Source organism: Pyrus communis, chromosome 9 (genome assembly GCF_041283825.1).
Source record: "Pyrus communis isolate YQ-2024b chromosome 9, ASM4128382v1, whole genome shotgun sequence".
In the NCBI taxonomy this organism is placed as follows: Eukaryota; Viridiplantae; Streptophyta; class Magnoliopsida; order Rosales; family Rosaceae; genus Pyrus; species Pyrus communis.
In genome coordinates, this window is record NC_142573.1 from 3,466,035 (window position 1) to 3,488,085 (window position 22,051).

Here is a 22,051-nt window from a genome sequence, read left to right on the forward strand (position 1 = left end):
CCTCCCAAATCACTTTCCATACGATCCCATGTAAATGTGTTTTAGATTGATTTCTAAGTTATGTCTAAGAAATGCATATCATCGGGCTGTTTGCGGCTGCTTCTGAATGACCAAAAGCGGTTTTTGTAATCAAACCTGCTTCTACATCGACAAAACAGTTGAAGATTTGATGAGACGGACGGATTTCATTCACAAAAGAATGCGATCGATATACGCTCTCGTGGGCGAATTACAAAATACAGAAACAGTAAGAGAGTTCACGCTACTCTACTGGATTTCTCTACCGTTTCCAGAAATCTAGTTTTTCCGTTCTCGTCGTATCACCCCTCTCTATTGCTATTCCTTTCTCCTACAACATTTACAAGTTAGCCTACCTGTAATGTACTACTATAACCGCTGTCGACTTCTAATACCGTAGCCACCTCTCCTTCCAATATTACTCGGCCTCCGAGCCCCGCCTGAATAATCCTCATCGTCATCATCGCCCTCGTCATCTCCCCCCACAGATTTCCGCCCTTTTCTGGGGGCTGGCCGTTTTCTCTTGATGTTTGCAGTGTAAGTTGAGAAATCAATCGTATCCTCCCTCAACGCATTCTTGAATTCCTGTACAACATCGATATCAGTAAGAATTTATGCACGGAAATGATTGCTAACATCCACACACACAGAGAGTCTCACAGCTCACCGTACCTGATATCTTTGAACCAATTCTTGATAAGTTGTTGGCAAATTGGTGCGGGTATCACTGAGGTCGAAAGGAATGTTCTGCCTGGAGAGTACATCTCCCGGTTTAAGGGGTTCGCCCGGAGAAAAAGCCTGGTTCAATGAGGAATTACAAATGATCAAAAAAAATTAACAAGGGACAGTTAGATCCAGGCACCTCGCACCTATAATTATCTAGTGATTGCTTACCTGGCACCTTGCATCGTTCAGGCTGTACACAATTTTTAGGTGTCTCTTTAATTTCAAAAGAAGCTGCACCGCAATAGCAGCCAGGCAGTCTGCCTACAGTAGCACGTAAAACAAGAGTATAATCAATGAAAATTAACCAAGCAGCAAAACCCTAATTCTCAGGCTTGTGAAAAATCAATTTAGTACAGGACTACAGGATACCTGGAATTTCTTTACGTCATCTATTGAGAAGCCACCGGAACTGTTGGAGCCCGTAACGTGCATGTTTGCCTCAAACGGGGTAGCTTGATTTGAGACAGACTGATCTGCTGGCTCTTGTTGTATTATACCATTCCACTCCGTTGACATATAACTTGTAACTGGTTGAAACACTGGTTCTTGTTGAACCGTTCCATTCAAATCCAATGACGCCATTCCTCTCGTAAAAGGTTGAGCAGCTGAACCATCTTCAATTATGCCGTTCCCATGAGGTGCACTTCTTTGTAACAAATGCAACGTCAGAGCTTTCAGTTTTGCTTCGAGCGCCCCAGCCCTCACTTGTACTACTCTATTTATAGAATAGACCAAGTAAAGTGGCTCATCAGGTGTTGTGAAGGGTAGCAAGGCAAGTATCTCTGTGCAGTACCTGTAAAAAGAAATCAGCATCCACATCAGCACCCTCATCCAGAATACATTAAGTCCAAGACTGACACCAATGATTTAAACTCACATTAGGAAAGGGACCACTGAAGGTGTCCAGCTAGTATTATCAAACTTGCGAACAATTGAAGACATAAATTTGTTTCTTGAAGTCCGGTTAGCACGAATAAGCTTGTAGATTCGAGAAACCCCTAGTCTTGCTTGTGCGAGAGAAACATTATCAGATTTTCCCTTCGCATTTCCAGAAGCCTTTGCTTGAATTTTTTTGTTCTCGTGTTCAGAACTAGTACTTATGGACTGTATGAAACTAAAAGACATTTGAAGGCCATCTCCCAGCCGGCTTTCGAAAAATGCTGGGTACCTAAAATGATACTTCGATTAAAAAACCTAAGCAACAATAGAAGATATGGCAAGTCAAAAAGCACATAGAGGAGAATACTTTTCATTCATTTGCATCAGCAAATGATGAGCTAACTTCGAATTGGCCTCCAGTGGATCTGTTTCGAGTGCAATAAGGTATGGAACACATGTAATAGGATGTACGAGCCCTTGGCGCAGCACAACTTCAACAATCTGCAGTTATATTAGGAAAAAGTAAAATAAATTGACATAAAATTGTCTTTCAAATTTTCAAATACATCACATTCTTTCGACCAGATAATTTTCTCAGAAGTTGGTTGTCAACAAGATTCTGATTCTCCATATTCATGACAATCTTAGAAAAAGAAAATAACGTGCACAAAGAGCCAGGAACAGAACATAGAAGCCCTCTCTCACCTTAACTGCAGATTGGCGAACTTGTTCATTAAGGTCTAAACATCTCACCAACATATTATCCCAATACAACTGAACTATACCACCACAGATATTAGTATCTCCGGCACCCGCAGCAACAGATACAGCATTGCCGCCTTCCACATTACAATGAATCACATTATCACTAGCTGCATCTGTTCCCATTTTACTTTCAGCATCAAGAAGATAGTCGTACATGTTTTGCAATGCTTGCATCTGGTCAAAAAAATGATTAAGCATACAGACTGCCACTGTAGTAGAAATAAGGGACACTGTTATCTTACCCTAAGACGAACGTCAGAGCTAGAAGAGAATGTTGCCTCTACTATCTTCCCAATATCTTTTTCCAACATATATTCGGGCCTAGCTATTAGAACAAAGCCCATTGCCTACAAACGTTACGACACAACATCACTACATTTCATTATAAAACCAGGCCTTTCACATTTCAAGATCAAGCTAGGCTTTAGGAAAAAGTAAATTATAAAGTTCATACCTGTAATGACCGAACCTTTATTACAAAATCATCCACTAGAAGATATTTTTTAAACAAGCTGAGACTGCTAACAACATCAATTTTTCTGTTGGAGTTACTGGGCAAAGAGTTGCCATAACGGATAAGCAATCCGAGACAGAAAAGAGACCGCCCCACTTGCTGAAATTAGCAAAGGTTGCAAATTGTCAAAACTTGAAGCCCAATTACATAAATTTAATGTATGTACATGTGGTATGTTTGTGTACAAACTATCAACCATGACCAGCTCTCTGTTTGAGCTTAGAGCTAAAAGCCAAGATACAAACACAAAACTCCCCTATCAGTAATTTCTTGTTACATAAAACCTAACAAGATGCTGCATCAAGAAAGCAATAAAACTATAAGCTTACTCTGCAACCCAATATTACAAAAGTTCTACATGTAACTGCCTGCATGAGTAATCAATACCGCAGCTAGACAATACTGAAAGAGAGGCTTAACTTTAACCATAGTCTCAGTTTTGCTCTTAACTCAGGTCTGAACAGAAATATTACGATATTAATTTTTTTTTATAAAGTAAAAAATTTATTAAGAACAGAAGAATATGTTAATTATTCAATCAGTAAATCCTAATTTGTAGCATATATGACATGAAAAGTTTGCATAAGGTTTCCACTCATAGTTTTACTTGATTGACGGCCATACTTGAGCAGTATCTACAAGTTCACCATTGTGGTTCGTTCTAAATTTCTGTCAAGTAACTATATAAATGCATGGCCATGCGCAAAACTGTAATATCTCATATCAAACTCTTTTAGAAGAATAAATTCACATATCATTTTGCCTATGAGGTGCTTGAAGGATTAGGCATACAAGCATAACTCTCAGGCAAACTTCAAAGTGGGCCACCAATTTGTTGGTAATAAGAGATGTAATATAAAATACAAGGTATCGTTGCCATCCCTTAATAGATCAAGGAGGATTTTCAAACTTCAGGGGTAACTGGAAGAAACATTGATCCAAGCACAAACATCGAAAATACACTTTAAGTAATTAAAGACATAATCCATTTGCACATATTTTAATCCACCAACCTGCTTGTTATCTACTGCCTGAGCGTCCAAACGTTTGAAGAACACCTGGATAAGATTCTCCACTATAGCAGCACCTTTTCCTGCCACTTTACTCACAGCACAGAGGCACCTGTAATGAGGACAAAGATATAAAACCTAGAAGGCATCTAAACCATAATAAGAAATGCAACTGTAATATATTAATAAAAGACAATTGTCTGAAAGTGAAAGCCTGAACTTGAACTTACTTTATGCAAGCATGCACAACAGTCAAGAAGGAATGCCGAACAATCATGTTCTTTAAGTCTTGTTCAAGTTCTTCCACAACAGTTCGTGGTAACTTTCTAACCAAAGGCAGAACAGCATCAATTATAAAGATTATACTCTCCACTAACTGTGCAACCACTCGATTATCAGCCTGAACACAGAGCAAACAATCAAAATGCAGGCATGAGTTTTGCTTTACTAGTATCTTTCTGAATTTTCGATCAAAGGGGAAAAAAGAGAGAAATGAATTGTAACAAAGATCGTGAGCAATCAAATTCCCAATACAGAGCATGAACAAGCCCTTGCAGAAAAAAATCCTAAGATCTCTTATTGGTAAGGTCTAGATTCATATTATTTAGAGAGAAACAAGAATGGATCCTAGAAGGCTGCTCTTCAGAACAAGTATAACTATTGATAAAATGCAAAAGTGACACGTGGAATAAAATAACTTTCAAATCCAAAACATAATTCTGAGAGTGCTCTAAAGGTACATTTGAACAAATATAACAAAATGTAGTTTACCTGACTCTTTAGATAAGGCTGAAGAGTGACCACAAACTGTGAAGGGTCAGAAGCCGGTGCACAAAGTGTTGGATCCACAACACAGAATGCATGCAAAGCTAGTACATATGGAAGTGCCTGCCTATCTACCTCCTGGATATTCATTTCCTCTACCTGAAAAGTAAGGGTTTCTAAACATTCAGATTCAAATAATCAACCAAATCGTTTTAGCATGTCAAAATTATTGGGGAAAAGTACCTGCAATATCTTTTCTAGTAAGCACTTGCACATTAACTCACAGCGGTTGCGTACAGATGCAAGTAAGACAGGGTTGATCCCAACAGCTTTAGCCGATTGTGGAAAAAAATCAAGGGCCAAGTTGCGTTTAATGACTGTCACAAGAGGTTGATGACTTGGCATCCTCCTCAACATCTCAACGATCTGTTCAGTTTTTTTAGCCACCTCCAATGTAACAGAGCTACCATCTCCAAAGAAATGAGTTTGTGAACCAGCAGGTTCCTCAAACCAGAACTCATAAAATGTCTTGCAAACAATATCCTGTGGAAGAGGAAAAGAATAAAGACTGGACCTAGTCAAGAACAAAGAACTTTGTATACTTGTGTTTTACGTGTCAATGAACTTAATCCAGCACAATCATTGCTTCAGAATTACCTGTATACTTGATTCATCATCACTAATACGGGAGATGATAGCAATGCAGGCACTTGTGAATTCGGAGAAGTTTGCATTTGAAATGCACATATCTCGTATGATTTTGATGGATCGCTTTCGAACACTAACTCCTGTATCTTTAATTCTCTCAGCAACCTTTTCAAAATACTGAGAGAAAATGGAAAAGATAAGCAACATGTGTTAATAGCGCATGAACAAAGGAGTTGGTAGGATGAGAATTCAATTGTGCACACCTGCAAACCAACATCAGGATGAGAAGCAATATGCCTTCCTACAAGTTCCAGTGCTGCTTCTCTTGCAGAAATTGCAGAATCACAAAATCTTCCTTCAACAGCTGATTGAACTCGTTTATCTCCTAATACCTGCGGATCAGCTTCTACAATTATACTGACCTGCTCATCATATTAAGAGATTAAGACATTAAATTCTGTCAATAGTCATAAAACTAAATTTCCATTATGAGGATTAAAAGTTCAAGAATATAACTTTTCACTTACCGCTCGTAAAGCCTTGGCCCTGATTACAGGAGAATTCTCCATTAAGCTTGCCTGAAATCCACTAACATGTCAAAATAGAGATTTATTACATGAAAAATCAGGGAGTGAATAGAAAAGATTCCTAACCAGAAGCAAATGAAGAATCTTATCAAACCCTCTGGAGAAAGAGTTTTTTTGCCCCAATGCTAAAGTAATTTTCTTGACTGAATCCCTTGTCAATAATGAAAAAACAGTCCCAGAATCCCGAACTATTTCTTTTGATTTCAGTCGAGCAAGATAGTACATGAGCTTCTGCTGTGATTTTGAATCATCCTTGTACCACAACAAGAGATAAAACCTGTCCAAACAACAATAACTTCACTAATGGAAACAATGGAACCACAGAGTCAAGAAGGATTGAAGTTAAACGAGTACGTACCAGCGAACAAAGAGATGCCCATCATCAGCTGATGTGGTATCTTGAAGGTAATTCAAAAGCATCTGTTGGACAACCTCAGGTTTTGTAATTGAAAAAGCAACTTCAGTGTTTCTTCCTGAACGACTTCGATCCTTGGTTCCTTCATCTTTGTATTGTGACTTACAATAGGATTGTAAAACAAGAAGTTGCTTCCTGCAGAGGCATATCTGACAGTGCCAACTTCGATTTGGAACTTCATATTCTCTCACTCCCATGCAATCAGCATGAAACATTCTCTGACAACCTTGACATACAAAGACATTTTTTTCAACCCTACCATCTAAACAAACTGAGCATGCATCTCTTGGATATGTCTGATCAACCCCATCGTCACTAACCAACTCCTGAAGTATCCAGATTTTGTCACTACTGCAAAGTACAGAATCACGCTTCAACCTTGCAGCAATTGTGCCGAGAAGGTCAATAGCCATGGTACGTGCAGCTATGTCTTTAGATTTCAGCCCAGCATTCTGGAGTAACAAGACACAAAGAACCTGCAACTAAATCTACTTCAGAATGGCAACTTACTAATACAACTAACGAAATTACAGTCCACACAAGTCACATATATTACCTCCAGAATAGGAGCTGAAGCGGGATATTCCGGTAAATTCAATGTTGTCAAGAGATCAGTAACAAGATTCTCCATCATTACTTTCAACTCTGAAGCTTCCTGAGCCTTCGCACTAGCAAAGCGCTGAAGTACACGAGTCCAAAAGTGACAACATGCCTCTGTTGCTGCCTCATGACCTTTAGTTGGATAATCGGCATTGACAGAAAGTTCTAAGATGGAATTACCACTTGATTCCTGTCTTAATGATTGAGGAAGGTTTGCACTATAGTGAACCAACTGAATCAGCAAAGCAGTGATCATCTGAATCTGCCGTTGCTCTTCGTCAGGTAGGTGATAGGCTCTCAAAGCTCGCTTCGAGACTGGCAACTTCCAAAGCAACTGAATTAATTCATCTATCACATATGTGCGATGCTGAGTGTATGAATAGAATATCTGTACAACCAACAATGAAGATGTACAAGTTTCAGAGTAGATAACATCAAAATGCATATGTGTTTGAAGACATGTAAAGGTATGAGTAAACAATAGCTGCCAAGAGGAGATGAATAGTGCAGATCTGTACCGCACTGATTAAACCCATTGCCTTCAGTTGCAAGAGCTGGATATTATCCACCATAAATGTTGTAAAGCTTGTTTTCACTAGTTGTAAGATACAACCATCTGACAACCTTTCTATTAACAACAAATCCTTGAGTAAACCAAGAATGGTGCACATTTTCTGAAGAATATTATTCACAGCAGCAGAGACCCTACCAAGGCAAAGATGTAAGGGAAAGACAGCACCTAAGTTTTTTTTATATAAGGATCTAGTAAAAAAATCTAAAACCAAGAGAAGAATATAGATAAGGATACCTGTTAAATGAGGATTTCTGCACTTTAACAGTCTTGATACTGCGTCTCTTCTTGCTTGCTGAACCAAATTCAGCATCAGGCTCTTCATCTTCCTCAACTGTCAATATATTGGAAAACATTGTTATTCAAATCACACAAGTTGGAACAAACTACTCCTGGAAAGGCGAAATGACCAACCAAGCAAGACAATATACAGCCCACCATTTAGGTAACAACTGAAAGAAAATGATGGAGATGGTTTTGCATGCAGATTAAATAAATGTATGAAGCATTAGGGAACATATGAATGTGGTGGGTTAAGGAAATCCCAACTGCCCAAGAAAAACTAACCTTCGAGCGACCCATTTTGACTTGGCCTATGCAAAGCACGATATGATGGATCATAAGCGCACATAACATCCATTATCTGATGCCTGGAAAACTCCAGAATTCTTTCAATGATCTGATATGATGGAACAAAAATAAAAATTACTAGCATTTTCTACGATAGAAAAACAAAAACAAAATACAAGGTACATTACAAGTATACAATACAAGGGACCTCCACTAAATGTAAACTGAGGAGTTAACATCTGAGCATGTACCTCTTCTTTATATAGTTGTTTTGGCATCTGGTTATGAGCCATTACTGCTAATGCTGCGTGAATGGACTCCAGTGCACATTGTATTGATGAAACCACATCTGAGTTTGACTGACATTACAAAAGATAAGTAAGATATGAACATGATCACAATACTATTACAATAAAACTCCACATATATAATTCAGTGCATAAATATGAACCGGAACGAATAATTGATATATTAAACTAGCATTGTATTCACTGCCAAAAATGAAAAACTATTTTTCTATCTTTCTTCCTTCCTCTCTTTCCTGATTATTCCCATTACTATTCCTGACCATTTATCATTCCCCCAAACTTTTATAATTGCTCTCTGCAGTTGCTAATGCCATCCAATCAAATTTATACATAACAAACAGTCTCCTCCAAAGGCTCCAGATGCTTGATGCATTATCTTTTCGATAAGAAGATACTCAATGCCTTATTTTGCTAATAAAACATTTATTTTATTTCAAACCTCACCCCACCCCCCTCCGGCGCGGTCCCCAAAACTAAAAAAATTTCATCCCAAACATGGTCATAACTAGGCAAACATAGGGTCAGGATAAAAGTGATTCAGATAGCAAAGACGATTATAAGAAGAAATTCAAAACTTTCAATATATTGCAAGGTGCTGCAGTAACACCATTCTTTACTAGCTTGAAGATTAAAAACAAGATAAGAAAAAGAGTATGGAAAAATTAAACACTGCACAAAAGCAAGAAGCTAACAACAAAGCCTGAAGAAATGTAATTTAAGAAGCAAACTTGAAATTACCACAACAGACCTGCTAAATGCAAGAAAGAAAGCAGAACAGAAAACAAGCTCACCTCCTCATATTCAATTATAGTCAAGCCTTCAGCTCGATGTATCTGATGATCTAAAATCCTTAACAATCTAACAAAAGTATCTACAGGAACCAAATGTAGAAGCTTCTTTGCTCGAAGAGACATTATTTCATTTGCAAGCACTCTAAGATCAGAAAGAGGCATAGATAACCACTCAGTTTCTTCCCGGTCATCACTGAAAATTTCAGCTCTGCCACAGAAATCCTCCACCAACTCACAAAAGCTTCTGATGGTGGCATCTAAACAAGATTTTTGAAGATAGGTCACTCACATGAATATTGAAAAGAAGAATGTATGTTTGAGAGGAAGAGAGAGTTCTAAAGCCCACGAACCTTGAATTTCAGCAGAATCTGGTCCGACTGTTGACGTAACGGTATCACTAGCTTTTTTCTTGGATTTTGGTTTTCTAGAAGATGGTGGAGATATGTCCTGCCATTTCACCTTCTAGATTATTAAACAAGGAGGGGGCAAAATTATTAACTGCCAAATAGATGCACACATACATTAGGAGGAATATCATTGAGCTGATTATTGTCAGATACAGAATAGTCCCTTTGAGAAAGCTTTGGTATAGGTACAATAGGCTTGAAGGGCTTCTTGTCAGATATTGTACTACTGACAGGCACTTGCCCCTTAATAGGACCTGCGAAACTTGAACAGTGCAAGAAACAATAAGCACAGAAATATAAATTTATACAAGAACAAACACTTTAAACTACAACTAATTCTTCTAAGGAACTAAGTAGTGTGTGTAATATCTAGAGGCATTTATTTACTGTGCATGTAATATATACAAAGACTAAGAGAGATCTTGGAAATTTGCATGTATCCTTTCAACAATGAAGTAAAAGTGCATCATCTAAAAAGAAATAAATTTTTTGAGCTTAAACGAAGCTACTCTGTCTAATAAGTGTAAAAAATATCAACTAGCACTCTTTAACTTCTGCAACTTGTGCTGTGAAACCAAAAGAAAATATTTTTATTATTATTTTATCATATCTAATCAATATCTTCACTCGTATGAAAAAATATATGTTTTTCTCATTCCTAGACATATTATATTTAGTTTTATTAATTATTTTCAGTATCTTTATCAATGAATTAATATTATTCTGATCTTCATTAGTATAAAATCTGCATAATCATTAACCAAGTCTATATTATCACCAAAACTTCTTGCACCTGAGAGATGTGATTGCATTACTCAATCATGTTATAACCTATGTAAAGGCTTATTGGTTATATGATGAAAATATGGCTGTTGCAATGTGCAGTTATAGCTGAAACAGCTATACAGAAACCCTACGTAATAAGTAGGAAACCAAAAAAAATCTGAAGAAAAAGTTGAAGCATAAAAGCAGGTAAGGAGAGACGAAATACTTGGTTTACCTGGACTATTGTACTCAAATGCTTCTGGATTGTACTGAAGAACTTCATCGTGAAGTTTTAAAGATTCTCCATAACCATATGGAACTGCCCTAGCATCCTCCCTAAGGTTCCTGTGCATGAAACCATATATGAGCACCGAAATTCAAAACAAATCTAAACAATGTAACTAATAGAAATTTTGTATCAGCACAGTTCCCCTAGTCCGTCGCATTTTTAGTAAAAAATAAGATCCTGGGATACAATTTAATATACGGTACAACGAATCAGGTGGCTGCTCTGTTCCAAATTACTTATTAAAAAGTCGCCTCCGAATTCACATTTCACAACCTCATCGCATTAGTTCAAACACATTGAGCTGCCTGTCAGTTCAGCTAAAAGTTGGGGGGGGGAGGTGGTGGGGGGTGGTGGGTGTTCGGGGTGCATGGGGTGCTAGAGAGAGGGAGGGAGGGAGCTAATTCCCATCAATAACCATTACATTTTTCTCCAAATTACTTAAAATTTAAACAAACAAAACCAAACCCCATCATAAGAAACGGCAAAATTCAAAATTCACACTCAGCAGAACATGGCAACAATCAAATACGTCAAATTTCAAATGCAACATCGCGCATTTCTAACAATCAAATTTCAAATTTAAACCTGGAAATGAAATTGCTGGCGCAGAACACAGAAAAGTACTTACAAGTACGACACGTCGGTTTCTCGAAGCAGATCAGCAATCCTACTCGCAACAGCTGCGTCAGGGCGGTTCAGCCACGCACTGTTCCGACTCGGCTCGTCGAACAGCCGGAGGTGATCAGATGCCCCGCAGAACACCGGAAGCGACGGCAGAGGCAAGCAAGGCGCGACCTCCGAGTGCACCGTGTTCGAGAGGCTGATACCTCCGTGAGCCGAGCCGAAGCTCGAGCTCGAAGTGGCTACCGGATAACTCATCGATTGCTCCACCGGTGAGTTCGCAATCGGCGCCGCAAGGGCATGAAGGGAGAATGATGAAGCGGCGGAGTGGCAGGGGTCGTAATTATGCAGAATCAAGGGGGGGATTTCGGAGAGAATTAGGGTTTCGGTTGCAGAGAGTGACGAGGTCGGAGCCCTAGATTTTGGGAAGGAGAATTTGGAGGAAGCAAATGGCGGGGAAAAGTGTGGTGGAGGAGCTAAATTCTGGGGATTTTGGATGTGCGACTGCGAACGGAGTCTTACTGCCGGAGTTACGAAAATGCCCTCGGGGCACTGTACGAACTATCAAAGCTTCCTGCTGACGACTCGTGAGTTAGCTTCGTTGGGAAGGATGGTTTTGGAATTTTATTCGACGGAGGATTTTGCCGGGCGGAGATTTTGGAAAAAGGTCGAGGTCCGAAATTACGGAATTAGTCTTGGGCTGGTGTTGTGAAGGTCAACAGCACAAATAATGTGTGTCGTCCTCTTCGGTCTTTTCCGCTTCCTCGCCGGAATAAGAAGATTGAGAAATTGAACTGTAAATGATTAGTGGATTTTTGTTTGAAGTGGTAACATGGCTGAATTCAGAGAAATTCTTGGGTCCACCCGCCAGCATTCGTCGTACCTAAAAAAAAAAAAAAAAAAAGATATTTTTTTCATAAATCGATAACCCGCTGACATCGTTAAGGATCATGTTTAATTTTGATGCCAACAAAGATGGTTTGCGCGGGCGAACTTAAGAATCTCTTTTAGTTATAGTATGCACAATAATTAAAAATTGTCAGTTCAAACACGTGTAAGTGACTGACTGTATCGTTTTTATTATGTAAATCCAATTATTTACATGCACTTTAACCAGTGAGGAGAATAAACATTTAATAGGTTTGCTTCAACTATATATTTAATAAGCAAAAAGTGGTATTCAAGACTAATATACTTTTGTATGCCTCAGCGTATCATAGACTGAAATTTATCACCGTTAAACTCTTGATTAAAAATTCCATCATCAAGATTTAACACTAAACTCTTATTTTATCATACTTGAAAGTACAAAATTTTGGTGAAGGTTGACATGGGTCCCAACAAAGACAGTTGATCACTCTTTTGGTTCAAGCCATGGGCTTTATAATCCCGACCGGCGGAAGAGACGACAATGTTTGGCAAGACGCACATGCAACGTTTTACGGTGACATGAGTGGAGGAGAAACCATGTGTAAGTGAAAATCTTTTGTTTGCGCCGATCATGTATGGTTTGTTTTGTTTTCTGTTAACTAAAATTTGATTAGGTTTTAACTTTGTGATTTGTTGAATAGAGGGGGCTTGTGGATATGGTAATCTCCATGAACAAGGCTATGGCCTCTAGACAGCAGCGCTAAGCACGGCCCTCGTCAACGATGGGGGTACTTTAGGTGCTTGTTTCCGGCTCGGGTGCGTCCATGATCCCCAATGGTGCAACCCTCACGTCAGGGCCATCACAATTACCGTAACCAACATTTGTCCACCAAATTGGGCTCCGGCTCCTGATCACTGGTGCAATCCACCCCAAAAGTACTTCGACAGTACATGGCTATGCTCGCAAAACTCGTACACTCAAAAGCCGGTATCAATCCAGTTAAGTACCGGACCGCTATCAATCCAGTTAAGTACCGGAGAGTCTCGTGCCGGAAGAGTGGAGGGGTTAAGTTCGAGGGGCAACCCCTGGTGGGTTACAGCGACAGCGTTCAATATTGGCGGTGCTAGCGATGTTACGAACGTCAGAATCAAGGGATAGCACTAAATGGATTCAAACGTCAAGAAATTGGGGGCAAGTTTGGGTGGCGACGGGAAACCAACTTGTAGGGCAAAGCTTGTCAATCATAGTCACTACGAGTGATGGGAAAACAATAGAGTTGGCTGATGTCGCACCAGCAAATTGGCAGTTTGGTCAAACCTCTGATGGGAGAACAAATTTCTAGATAAAAAACGTTACTCGTACCATATTTTCCATACCGCATTTGTACCACCTCTCAATGGGGAGATTGTAAGTTTCGATTTTCCCAGATCAAATAGAATGAACACAAAATCAATACACTTCAATACGGAGCAAAGATGAAGGATCTTAATTTATTCGCAGTAATGAAGAAAACAAGCATGTACAAACTTCAAAATTTCGAACATGCAACACATGAAAGAAAGTGATACCGCTGAAGCAAAGTGTTTACGCTGAACATGACAGTGTTGTGCTGTTTTCTTCCATATGCAGACTCTGCATGTCAACGAAACCGTGGAAGACAAAAGCATCATTGTTGCATCCAATTCGGTCGCTCTTTATTATCTGAATGGCCTTGCAAGTGAAACCTTCACTTCCAATCAAGCATGTCTAATAGCCACAAAACCTCTTCCTTCGAGTTTGCAGCATCCATGAAATCCATTTCGATCCCAAAAACATCAATAACTCCTTCATCTCCGTTGTCCATGAAAAGCAAAGAGATCCATGCCCGGATACCCGAAGTGAAAGGGTAGACCGCTGAGAAGTCTAGGTATTCATTTGCCATGGCTCTAGATGCTGTTCGATCAATGTAGTCAAACATAGAATTATCAATTATACGTGCAACCCTGTTAGAATCCTTGCGCTCCACAAGCACTGAAACACTCACGGTCTGGGTCAGAGGAACCGCAAACCTTGGTTCAACAGGGAGTTTCATCTTGTACTCAGCACCCTCCAGGTGATATCTAAGCATGTCACATACTTCTGGTGGTGGGGTTTTGGTACCTTTCTGTAGAACGGGGCCAGGGATCACTTCAGAAAAGAGAAATCGATCTTCAGTCCATATATCAATGAAAAATTCCAAGTCATCAAAGGAAAGTCTTGGTGGAAGAAGAGTTTGACGGTGGTGGCGCTTATAAAAGTTTTGATACAGCTTGCAATAGGTTAGAGTGGGAGGGTTAGGTCGCTTGCAGGTAGAGGGCCATCTCTTGGCACATAGACGCTTCCAAAAGAAATCATCTCGAGCTATCTGTCTCCACCGCTTGCACACTCCCATACAAGAAGCAAGGTCCACACCCTCCAGTAAAGGGAAAACTGCCTTCAGGACCTCTTCATTCACCATTTTCAACTCACAACCAATTCATGAAAAGAATCTGCCACTGCGGCGGCTATCACTACATTGGAGGACTAAAATCAGCAGAGATGAGGACAGACAGAAAACCCTGTGGAAAAAACGGATAAAATCCAAAATTCATAAAATATACACTCGTCATTTTTTGTTAAGATTACCACACATTTAGCTTAATGAGAAAAATGCAAAAGATCATATCAAATTCAGTTCAGATATAACAAATGACTAAGTAGTGTCCTTCTAAACAAAATAACCATCTGTGTTAGACGAATCATAAGAAAAAAAATGTGTTCCCTATAACAGGTAGCCCCGAGAAGAAGTGAAAATCGCATTCTGTCTTCAACTCAATAAAAACCTCGCATTGGATTGATCATCGGGATGGGCGGTCTAATTCAATAAGCAAATGCACTTTCATAAACCTTAATGCACTTCCAAGTTTCAACCAAATAGCTAATTTTCGTGCCGAACAACCACTGAATTCTTCCTAAACTTGAATGCCTAACTACGTGCATTTTACAGATGCAAGTGCAAAACACAGGGCGTATTATCAATACAGATGCATACACACAGAGATAAAAGGGCGACCCAAGCCAATAAGGCTCCCCGCTTTGCGAGGATCGGAGGAAACATCTATCTAAGCAGCATTATTCTTGTTTTGAAAAGAGACTATTTTCACGACTCAATCACAAAGGAGCAACATTTCCGTTGCACCAAGACTCACCCTCACACAGATAACAAACACATATTTGTAACACTTTATTAGATCAGATTAAGAGTCATATCAACAGAAAATTAAGAAAATGACATACAAAATTTACACTGCAAAAAACCCCCAAATCAAAAATTGATGGGAATCAAAAACCTAGATCACGCAGTCGAAGAAAATGGACAAAAATTTGATTTAAAAAAATGGTAGATTATTTGCATTCGTACCTAATTTGTTGGCGGAATCGGTAAAACCCGGGAATGTTGTTGGAAGCTTTGGAAGCAGATGACGGAGGGAAGTGGGATATTAGACTTCAGGCAGAGTCTGGGGGCAAAGAAAGAAAAGTAGGCAGCAAATTAACATAAAAACAAAAAACAGTACAATCGCAATCAGGGACTTTTTGTAAAATTGTTTATTAGTTTGGTGGTCGCCGGTGGGCCAACAAACGAAGAAAATTATTAATTTCAGAATACGGGCGAGTTACGTTACCTGTTATTTTATAAATGGAGACAAATCTTTTTTTAAATGTCTTTTTACTTGTACAGTGACATATAACATACGTTTTTTTTGTTTTCGACACACTGAAAAATCTTTTTTATTGGACAAACGAAATCTTCTGTGATGGTAGAAGCGAGGTGAGAAACTTTGATCGGGTTGCATTATTCGGGTGAGTTTGGTAGAATCAATGTGAAATTAAGTGGAACTATAACACATGTGGTTTCGGGTCTTGTAAGTGAGACTTTTTAGCTAACTTCTCTTCCACCCTCAACTCTTTTAGAGGATCTTCAAAGGAGATGTTAAAATGCTAGGTGGAATGTCACTGTACATGTTTGACATCAAAAGTCTTTTCAATTGAAATATTATTTGCTAACTGGATTTGAAGGTTTAGTGATTTACTGTCAAATTTATTTTTAATTCATTTTAATAGTGGGTCCCTTATTCCACTAACATTTCAACTAATAAAAAATTTATTTCAACATTTTTTTAATAATTACAATCATTTAAAGCTCTATTTAAATAATAAAATAATATTTGACAATTCGGTTGGAGAAGTACAAAATTTGATATAAAGTTTTAGATTGCCACATCAACCATCAATTGTAAATGAACATTTTCTTTGGAGATGGTCATTTTGATAAAGACGTCTTTGAATTTTTCAGACTAAATATGTACGCATATTTGGAAATGATTAAGTTTTTTTCTTTCAATTTTGATGCCACGTGTATTATAACTAACTTTCTTTTTATACAAAAATTATAAAATATGTCATTTCTATAATTTCTAAATTTTTCACCCCAAAGATTTAGGACATGTGTTTGAAGGTAAACAATCCAATGCAAGCATGTAATTGTATTTTTTTGACATGCGTTGTGCACTAAATTTACTATTTCACTTTTGGACGTATTAGCATAAAAAATGTGGAGACATGGAGGGGGTATGTGATTGAAAAAAACTTTTCACATGTGTATAAGCGTGTGTGTAGAGAAACTAGTAAAAAGAATGTGAATGATGAATGAAGATTTCAATTTTCTCTTAAAAAGAATATTAAAAGTCTTGTATTTTTACGTCAAGTGTCCTACAAATAACGCAATTGAATTGTTTTTACCCAAAATTCGTTCCAACCGTCAAAACAAATATTATTATTTGGTTTGAGGAGTTTATTATATTTGACAGGTTTAGAGCTTTTTGTGGAGAACCCGGGTCCAATTTTGTCATTGTGGACTTGAGACTCCATGTCCAAAGCTTTTATATTGGCTTAGTAAAAGCTTTGGACATGAAAAAAAAAACCTTCGCGGATTTGTGGACTTGCTGTGCTTTAAAAAAAAAAAAATTACTTCTGTTGTACTGTGAGAATAAGCTTATTTTTGCTGCTTCAGGTTTTCAGTTTTTTTTTCACCCAAAACTATGAAAATAAGTTGTTTTTAAGTGTCTACCAAACACCTTTTTGAGCTCAGCTTTTTTTTTATACCCACTTTTTATAAAAGCATCTCAGTACTAAACCAGTACTAATCTAGGTCCAATCTTTGCCGTTGGTTTCATCCAACGTCCAATAAAAGAAAAAATCCCCAATAGAAATATTTTTTTTAACAACCTATATTATCTATACTAAGAGAGGAGGGGACGGGCTTAACTTCACAATTGGCTAGTAATAATATGGTTCAAATTCGCCTTTAGCGAGAATATAACCTAAGACTTCTCACTTACAAGTAAAGAGAAATATCACAAGACCGTAGTACTAAGTGGCAATATTTCTGATTTTTGAATGCTCTGCAGTATGAACTTTGTATTTAGGGTTGTGCGCGGGATAATTTCACCACCACCGCTAGGGTAGGAGATGATTTAAGAACGGAAACGATGTCGTATCTGGTAGAGCCACTAGAATTGAGGTCAGGATGGTTAAGTCAATTCAGTAGGATACTATATCGTCGTTTTGTACTTAAGTTCAAATTATTCTCTCTATAAATTAGAGCATTCAAAATTTATATGGTATAACATAACAATAAACCACACTTGTCGGTTATGGATTAGGTGCCAACAATGGTTAATTTTAGTTGAGCATATACATATAAGGAGTGTATAAATGGAAAAAATTAGAGAGGAGAGGAAAAAAAGAAGGCAATGAAGCATAGTAGGGCAAACTTGGTTGAGACTAGACAAAACAAGTGGGGTTGCAGCTAAAAGAGCGTCGAGTGACTGAGCCATGTTCGATCATGGCAGCCTCTGCGGACCCGTAAACAAAAGGAATGAAGTGAACAACTTAAACCCTAGCTAGCTTCACATGATATTGCATCTCTCTCTCTCCCCCCCTTCGCAGTTGCTGCTGCAGCTCACTAGCTCATGAGCAGTAGTACTCACTCAGCTCTCCTCTCCTCTCCTTTCTAACAGAGAAAGTGCAGGTGATCATAAACTAGAAGAAAAAAGATGTTACATCACATCTTAATATAATTTTCTTTGTATCTGAAACAATTATTTTTTATTGCATTTCATCATCAGCATAATCATCCTGTCCCTCACACAAGTACATATATACAGTGCTTTTTGCACATTCTTTTTTCCTTCATACGCATCTTTGTTAATTTTTGTCTATTGATCTTTTCAATTCATTAGATCCGACCATCAAAAATTGAGAGGAGTGTGTGAGAGATGAAAATGAGTGTGTGGAGCACAACCGTATAAATATGTTCATTCTTTTCTAGCAATATTCAAAGTGAGAAATTCTAAGAGGGTCAAAGTATAACTTTTCATAGACCCTTTGTCACCTCACAATTTAACGTTAATTCTCGTACCAACGTTCTAAAATATTGTGTCAAACACATGAGGATGCAGAGAGTCTATGAAAAATCTCACTTTTAAGAGAGTCCCTTTAGCATTTATGTTTCAAAGTATGTCTAAATTCTAGATTTATCATTCATGTGATTAATTTAGACATATAAATAGTTAGAACATGATGATCATCAAGTTTAAAAGACCAAAACAAAGTTGACTTTTTACTCTCTCAAGTTTTTATTTTTATTTATTTTTATTTTTGTTTTTTATAATTAACCCACATAAAATAAAAAGAAAACAAACTGTTAGCGTGGAAGAGTGTGTGAAAGATTGTTCAACTTTTTACATGTAACGAGGAGTTTATGCTTATTTACTCATAAAAAAATAAAAAAATAAAAATTGTGTTCAAACATCAAACAATGATTATCAACAACAACAATAACAAACTAAAATCAGACACATGAATACTTCTACTTCCTGATCCATTGGGTTCTTAAACTTATCTGAGGCCTGCCACTGATTTTTCAACAAAATTGTTTTGATCCTCTTCACAAGCTAGATAATCTCCTACCACTAAGCTCATCTCATTAAGTTGAGTTTGCTGTACAAATTATAGATTGCCATTGTACTCTATTTTGCGGTAGTGATTCATAAAAATTTGCTAACTTTCTACATTTTTCATAGGGCAAAGATTCATACATACATACATACATACATACATACATACATATGGTTTATATATAGTGGCTAAACCTCATTTCATTGTTTTGAACTTGTTGTACACATCAATTGTTTTCACATGAAATGGATAAAGTTAAATATTTGTTGGAAGTTTGCAGTGGGTCGCTCAACAAATGTCCACCTATGAGAAAACAAGATCTTCTGTTTAGCATATTAAATTCAACAGAATGATACTTTTATTATCTTTAAATAATTGACAAGGTATATTATAGGAATGACGTCACTGCTCACACACATGTCATACGTGCCCAATTGATCAACTGGCTTCTAAATCAAATCAAGTCTAAACATGCATGTGCATAACAAGAGCCAATTGGTAAACCCATTAATTAGTTATATGATAAGGGCAAAGTAAACTCTAAGGGCACCTAGCACAAAAAGAAAATCCGATTTTGGTAAGACTTTGATCTGGATCGTAGTTTAGTTTCGAATCAGTTCACTTTTACGAGTATTGTGATAACTAATTTTTCAATTTGTATGGTTTTTGGATCGATCGTGATTTCATTGTAATTTTATTATTATATTTTTAAAAAGAAAAAAAAGGAGAAGGCGAGCATTGTCACAACATAAATGTTAATTTTTTTGTGATCAAAAAATTACGGGTTCAAGCCGTGGAAACAATATTTTTGCAAAACAAGAATAAAGATGTACACGATATACATTTTTTTCCTGAATGTCGCAAAATATGAAACCTTGTTTGGCTTAAGGTCGTTTTTTAAAAAAGAGAGAGAGAGAGAGAGAGAGAGAGAGAGAGAGAGAGAGAGAGAGAGGAGAGAAGGTGCATTTGCTGCCGGTTGATCAGTTCCATGCAGGGAATGTGCAAAACATGCTGTACATTTCATGCTGCCTCACTGTCTCTCATTTGTCACATGCCCTTACCCCTCTCCCAAACAACACTCCAAAACTCCCTCTTCTGCATGTGCTTCCCATGTGCTCTCTCTCTCTCTCTCTCTCTCTCTCTCTCTCTCTCTCTCTCAATTAGTCTCTCAGTCACAGCCTTCAGATGAGGGCTTTGCTGGCCCATATACCCTCACATGCATCCTTTAACATAACCTCACTCCCACTCCCAATACAACTACCCTAGCTAGCTCACTCTCCAACCTTTATTTGTACCCCAAATGTCCATTTTGCCCCTTACTTAGTCTCACCATCTAAACAACCCAAAGACAAGCTTTGTTTTATATTAATGTGATGAAGAGAGAATAAGAAAGGGTTAATTTGTGTCTTGGTATACCTTCTAGATCACTCCCCATACGACACTTTCGATAACTTATTCCATTGGACCTTGGCATAGGATCATATTTGTCCTTGTGTACCATCTAGATCACTCCCCATACGACATTTTCGATAACTTATTCCATTGGACCTTGGCATAGGATCATATTTGTCCTTGTGTAGGGTGGTGCTATTTACACACCCATTTTTATCTTCCATACATTTCTCTTAATTTTTGGCAGTCGAGTCGAGAGTTGAAGAAGATCACAGGTAGAAATTAACAAAGACTGTGTGAGAGGTAAAAATGAGTGTGTAGATAGCACCACCCAATGGTGTATTCTAATTGGTGCATTGAACAAGTACTATTTGATCAAATCTTAATGAATTGGTTTGTTTCGAACTTTTGGATTGAATTTTTACTTACAATGAACAAAATCATTATGTATAGCTTATACGCGTATTAACTACTGATTAGTGATCAGATGTCTATGAATGAGTGTGAAATTTTGCACCAATTGATCATTGTTGGGTCTAAAGGACAACAAGTGGAAAATTCCATCTACCTATGCAGTTAAATTTGGATCCTTTCAAAACTTTAGTGTCTGGAGTCTAAGGACCAGAAAATTCGAGTCCTTAGTTTGTGTGGACGAGAAATCGAAGTCTTTGATTTGTGTGAAGTAGGTCAGCAGAATGAGTTAATGAGGAACGGTCAGATTCAATTTCAATGGTTCAAATTGCATGATTCTTGGACTCCAAAAGTAAAATCAGAAATGGATCTATGTCCATGGATGTTGATGTTTATCACTCTCAATCACTAAAATCAAATAACCTAATATGAGGGTTATTTGGGAATAACGGTGTCTAACGGTCCCGCCCCTCACATGTGCCGTTACAGATGGGCAGGCTTTCTGCCTTGTGGCTCGCAAGTTGTGCCGCGTTCCCGCTTTCTTCTTTTAATTGAGATGCCAACCCTTCGTCAATGAAATTACGAAACAACCCCTTCTCTGCCCACAAACATCTCTCTATTTTCCTTTCACTCTCGCTCCTATTTTTTTTTTTTTTTTTTCAATTATAGCCCAATATAGAGAATCAAAATAAGGTAGACTGTATGGCTCACACTGTTCAATAATAACAATCAAGTCTTATTCTGCTAAATCATACAATACAAGATTTATTTTTATGTGAGTATATCAAACAATGCACTTGATTTATATGTTGGGCACAAGAATTTCTCGTGTGTTTAAAATACTTTAGCACAACAATATACCCATTTCTTTTGCACTTGAGTGCCAGTTTATTGTTCAACACCACAACTTCTCGTGTGTTAGGCTCACAATATACCCATTTCTTTTGCACTTGAGTGCCAGTTTATTGTTCAACACCACAACTTCTCGTGTGTTAGGCTAGTGAGCCGGATTATGTATCCATTTTCGAGTTCAAATTCACAAGCACCGATCAGTTAAAGTAGTTTAAAACATCGTCAAAATCGTAAGGATCATAACAACATGGCTAAAGGA

The 22,051-nt window shown here is 37.8% G+C and overlaps 2 protein-coding genes and 1 pseudogene across 4 annotated transcripts; 1 reads left to right on the forward strand and 2 right to left on the reverse strand.

Moving 5' to 3' along the window:
- Positions 1-165: 165 nt before the first annotated feature.
- LOC137739818 (sister chromatid cohesion protein SCC2) lies at positions 166-12,217 on the reverse strand. Of its 2 annotated transcripts, none has more exons than XM_068479533.2 (28): positions 11,257-12,217; positions 10,575-10,684; positions 9,689-9,828; positions 9,518-9,614; positions 9,168-9,424; positions 8,320-8,427; positions 8,066-8,177; positions 7,736-7,832; positions 7,446-7,632; positions 6,884-7,315; positions 6,271-6,803; positions 5,979-6,189; positions 5,853-5,903; positions 5,589-5,747; positions 5,335-5,502; positions 4,921-5,220; positions 4,684-4,836; positions 4,143-4,312; positions 3,916-4,024; positions 2,843-3,001; positions 2,631-2,735; positions 2,329-2,562; positions 1,991-2,124; positions 1,622-1,912; positions 1,114-1,537; positions 913-1,005; positions 691-816; positions 166-603 (listed from the first exon to the last, which is right to left on the reverse strand). In XM_068479533.2, the coding sequence occupies exons 1-28, from the start codon at positions 11,505-11,507 to the stop codon at positions 388-390; spliced, it is 5,427 nt and encodes a 1,808-aa protein (XP_068335634.2). In that variant the 5' UTR covers positions 11,508-12,217; the 3' UTR covers positions 166-387. The 2 variants fall into 2 exon arrangements, with proteins under 2 accessions (XP_068335634.2, XP_088555970.1); XM_088699844.1 differs by having other exon boundaries at positions 9,689-9,836; positions 11,257-11,719.
- Positions 12,218-12,579: 362 nt separating this feature from the next.
- Positions 12,580-15,492, forward strand: LOC137739373 (expansin-A25-like; annotated as a pseudogene). The gene is made up of 2 exons (XR_015966449.1): positions 12,580-12,720; positions 12,821-15,492. The product of XR_015966449.1 is annotated as an expansin-A25-like (transcript).
- Positions 13,584-14,596, reverse strand: LOC137740360 (F-box protein At5g39250). Its single transcript, XM_068480231.2, has one exon. The coding sequence runs from the start codon at positions 14,594-14,596 to the stop codon at positions 13,847-13,849; it is 750 nt and encodes a 249-aa protein (XP_068336332.2). The 3' UTR covers positions 13,584-13,846.
- Positions 15,493-22,051: the final 6,559 nt, after the last annotated feature.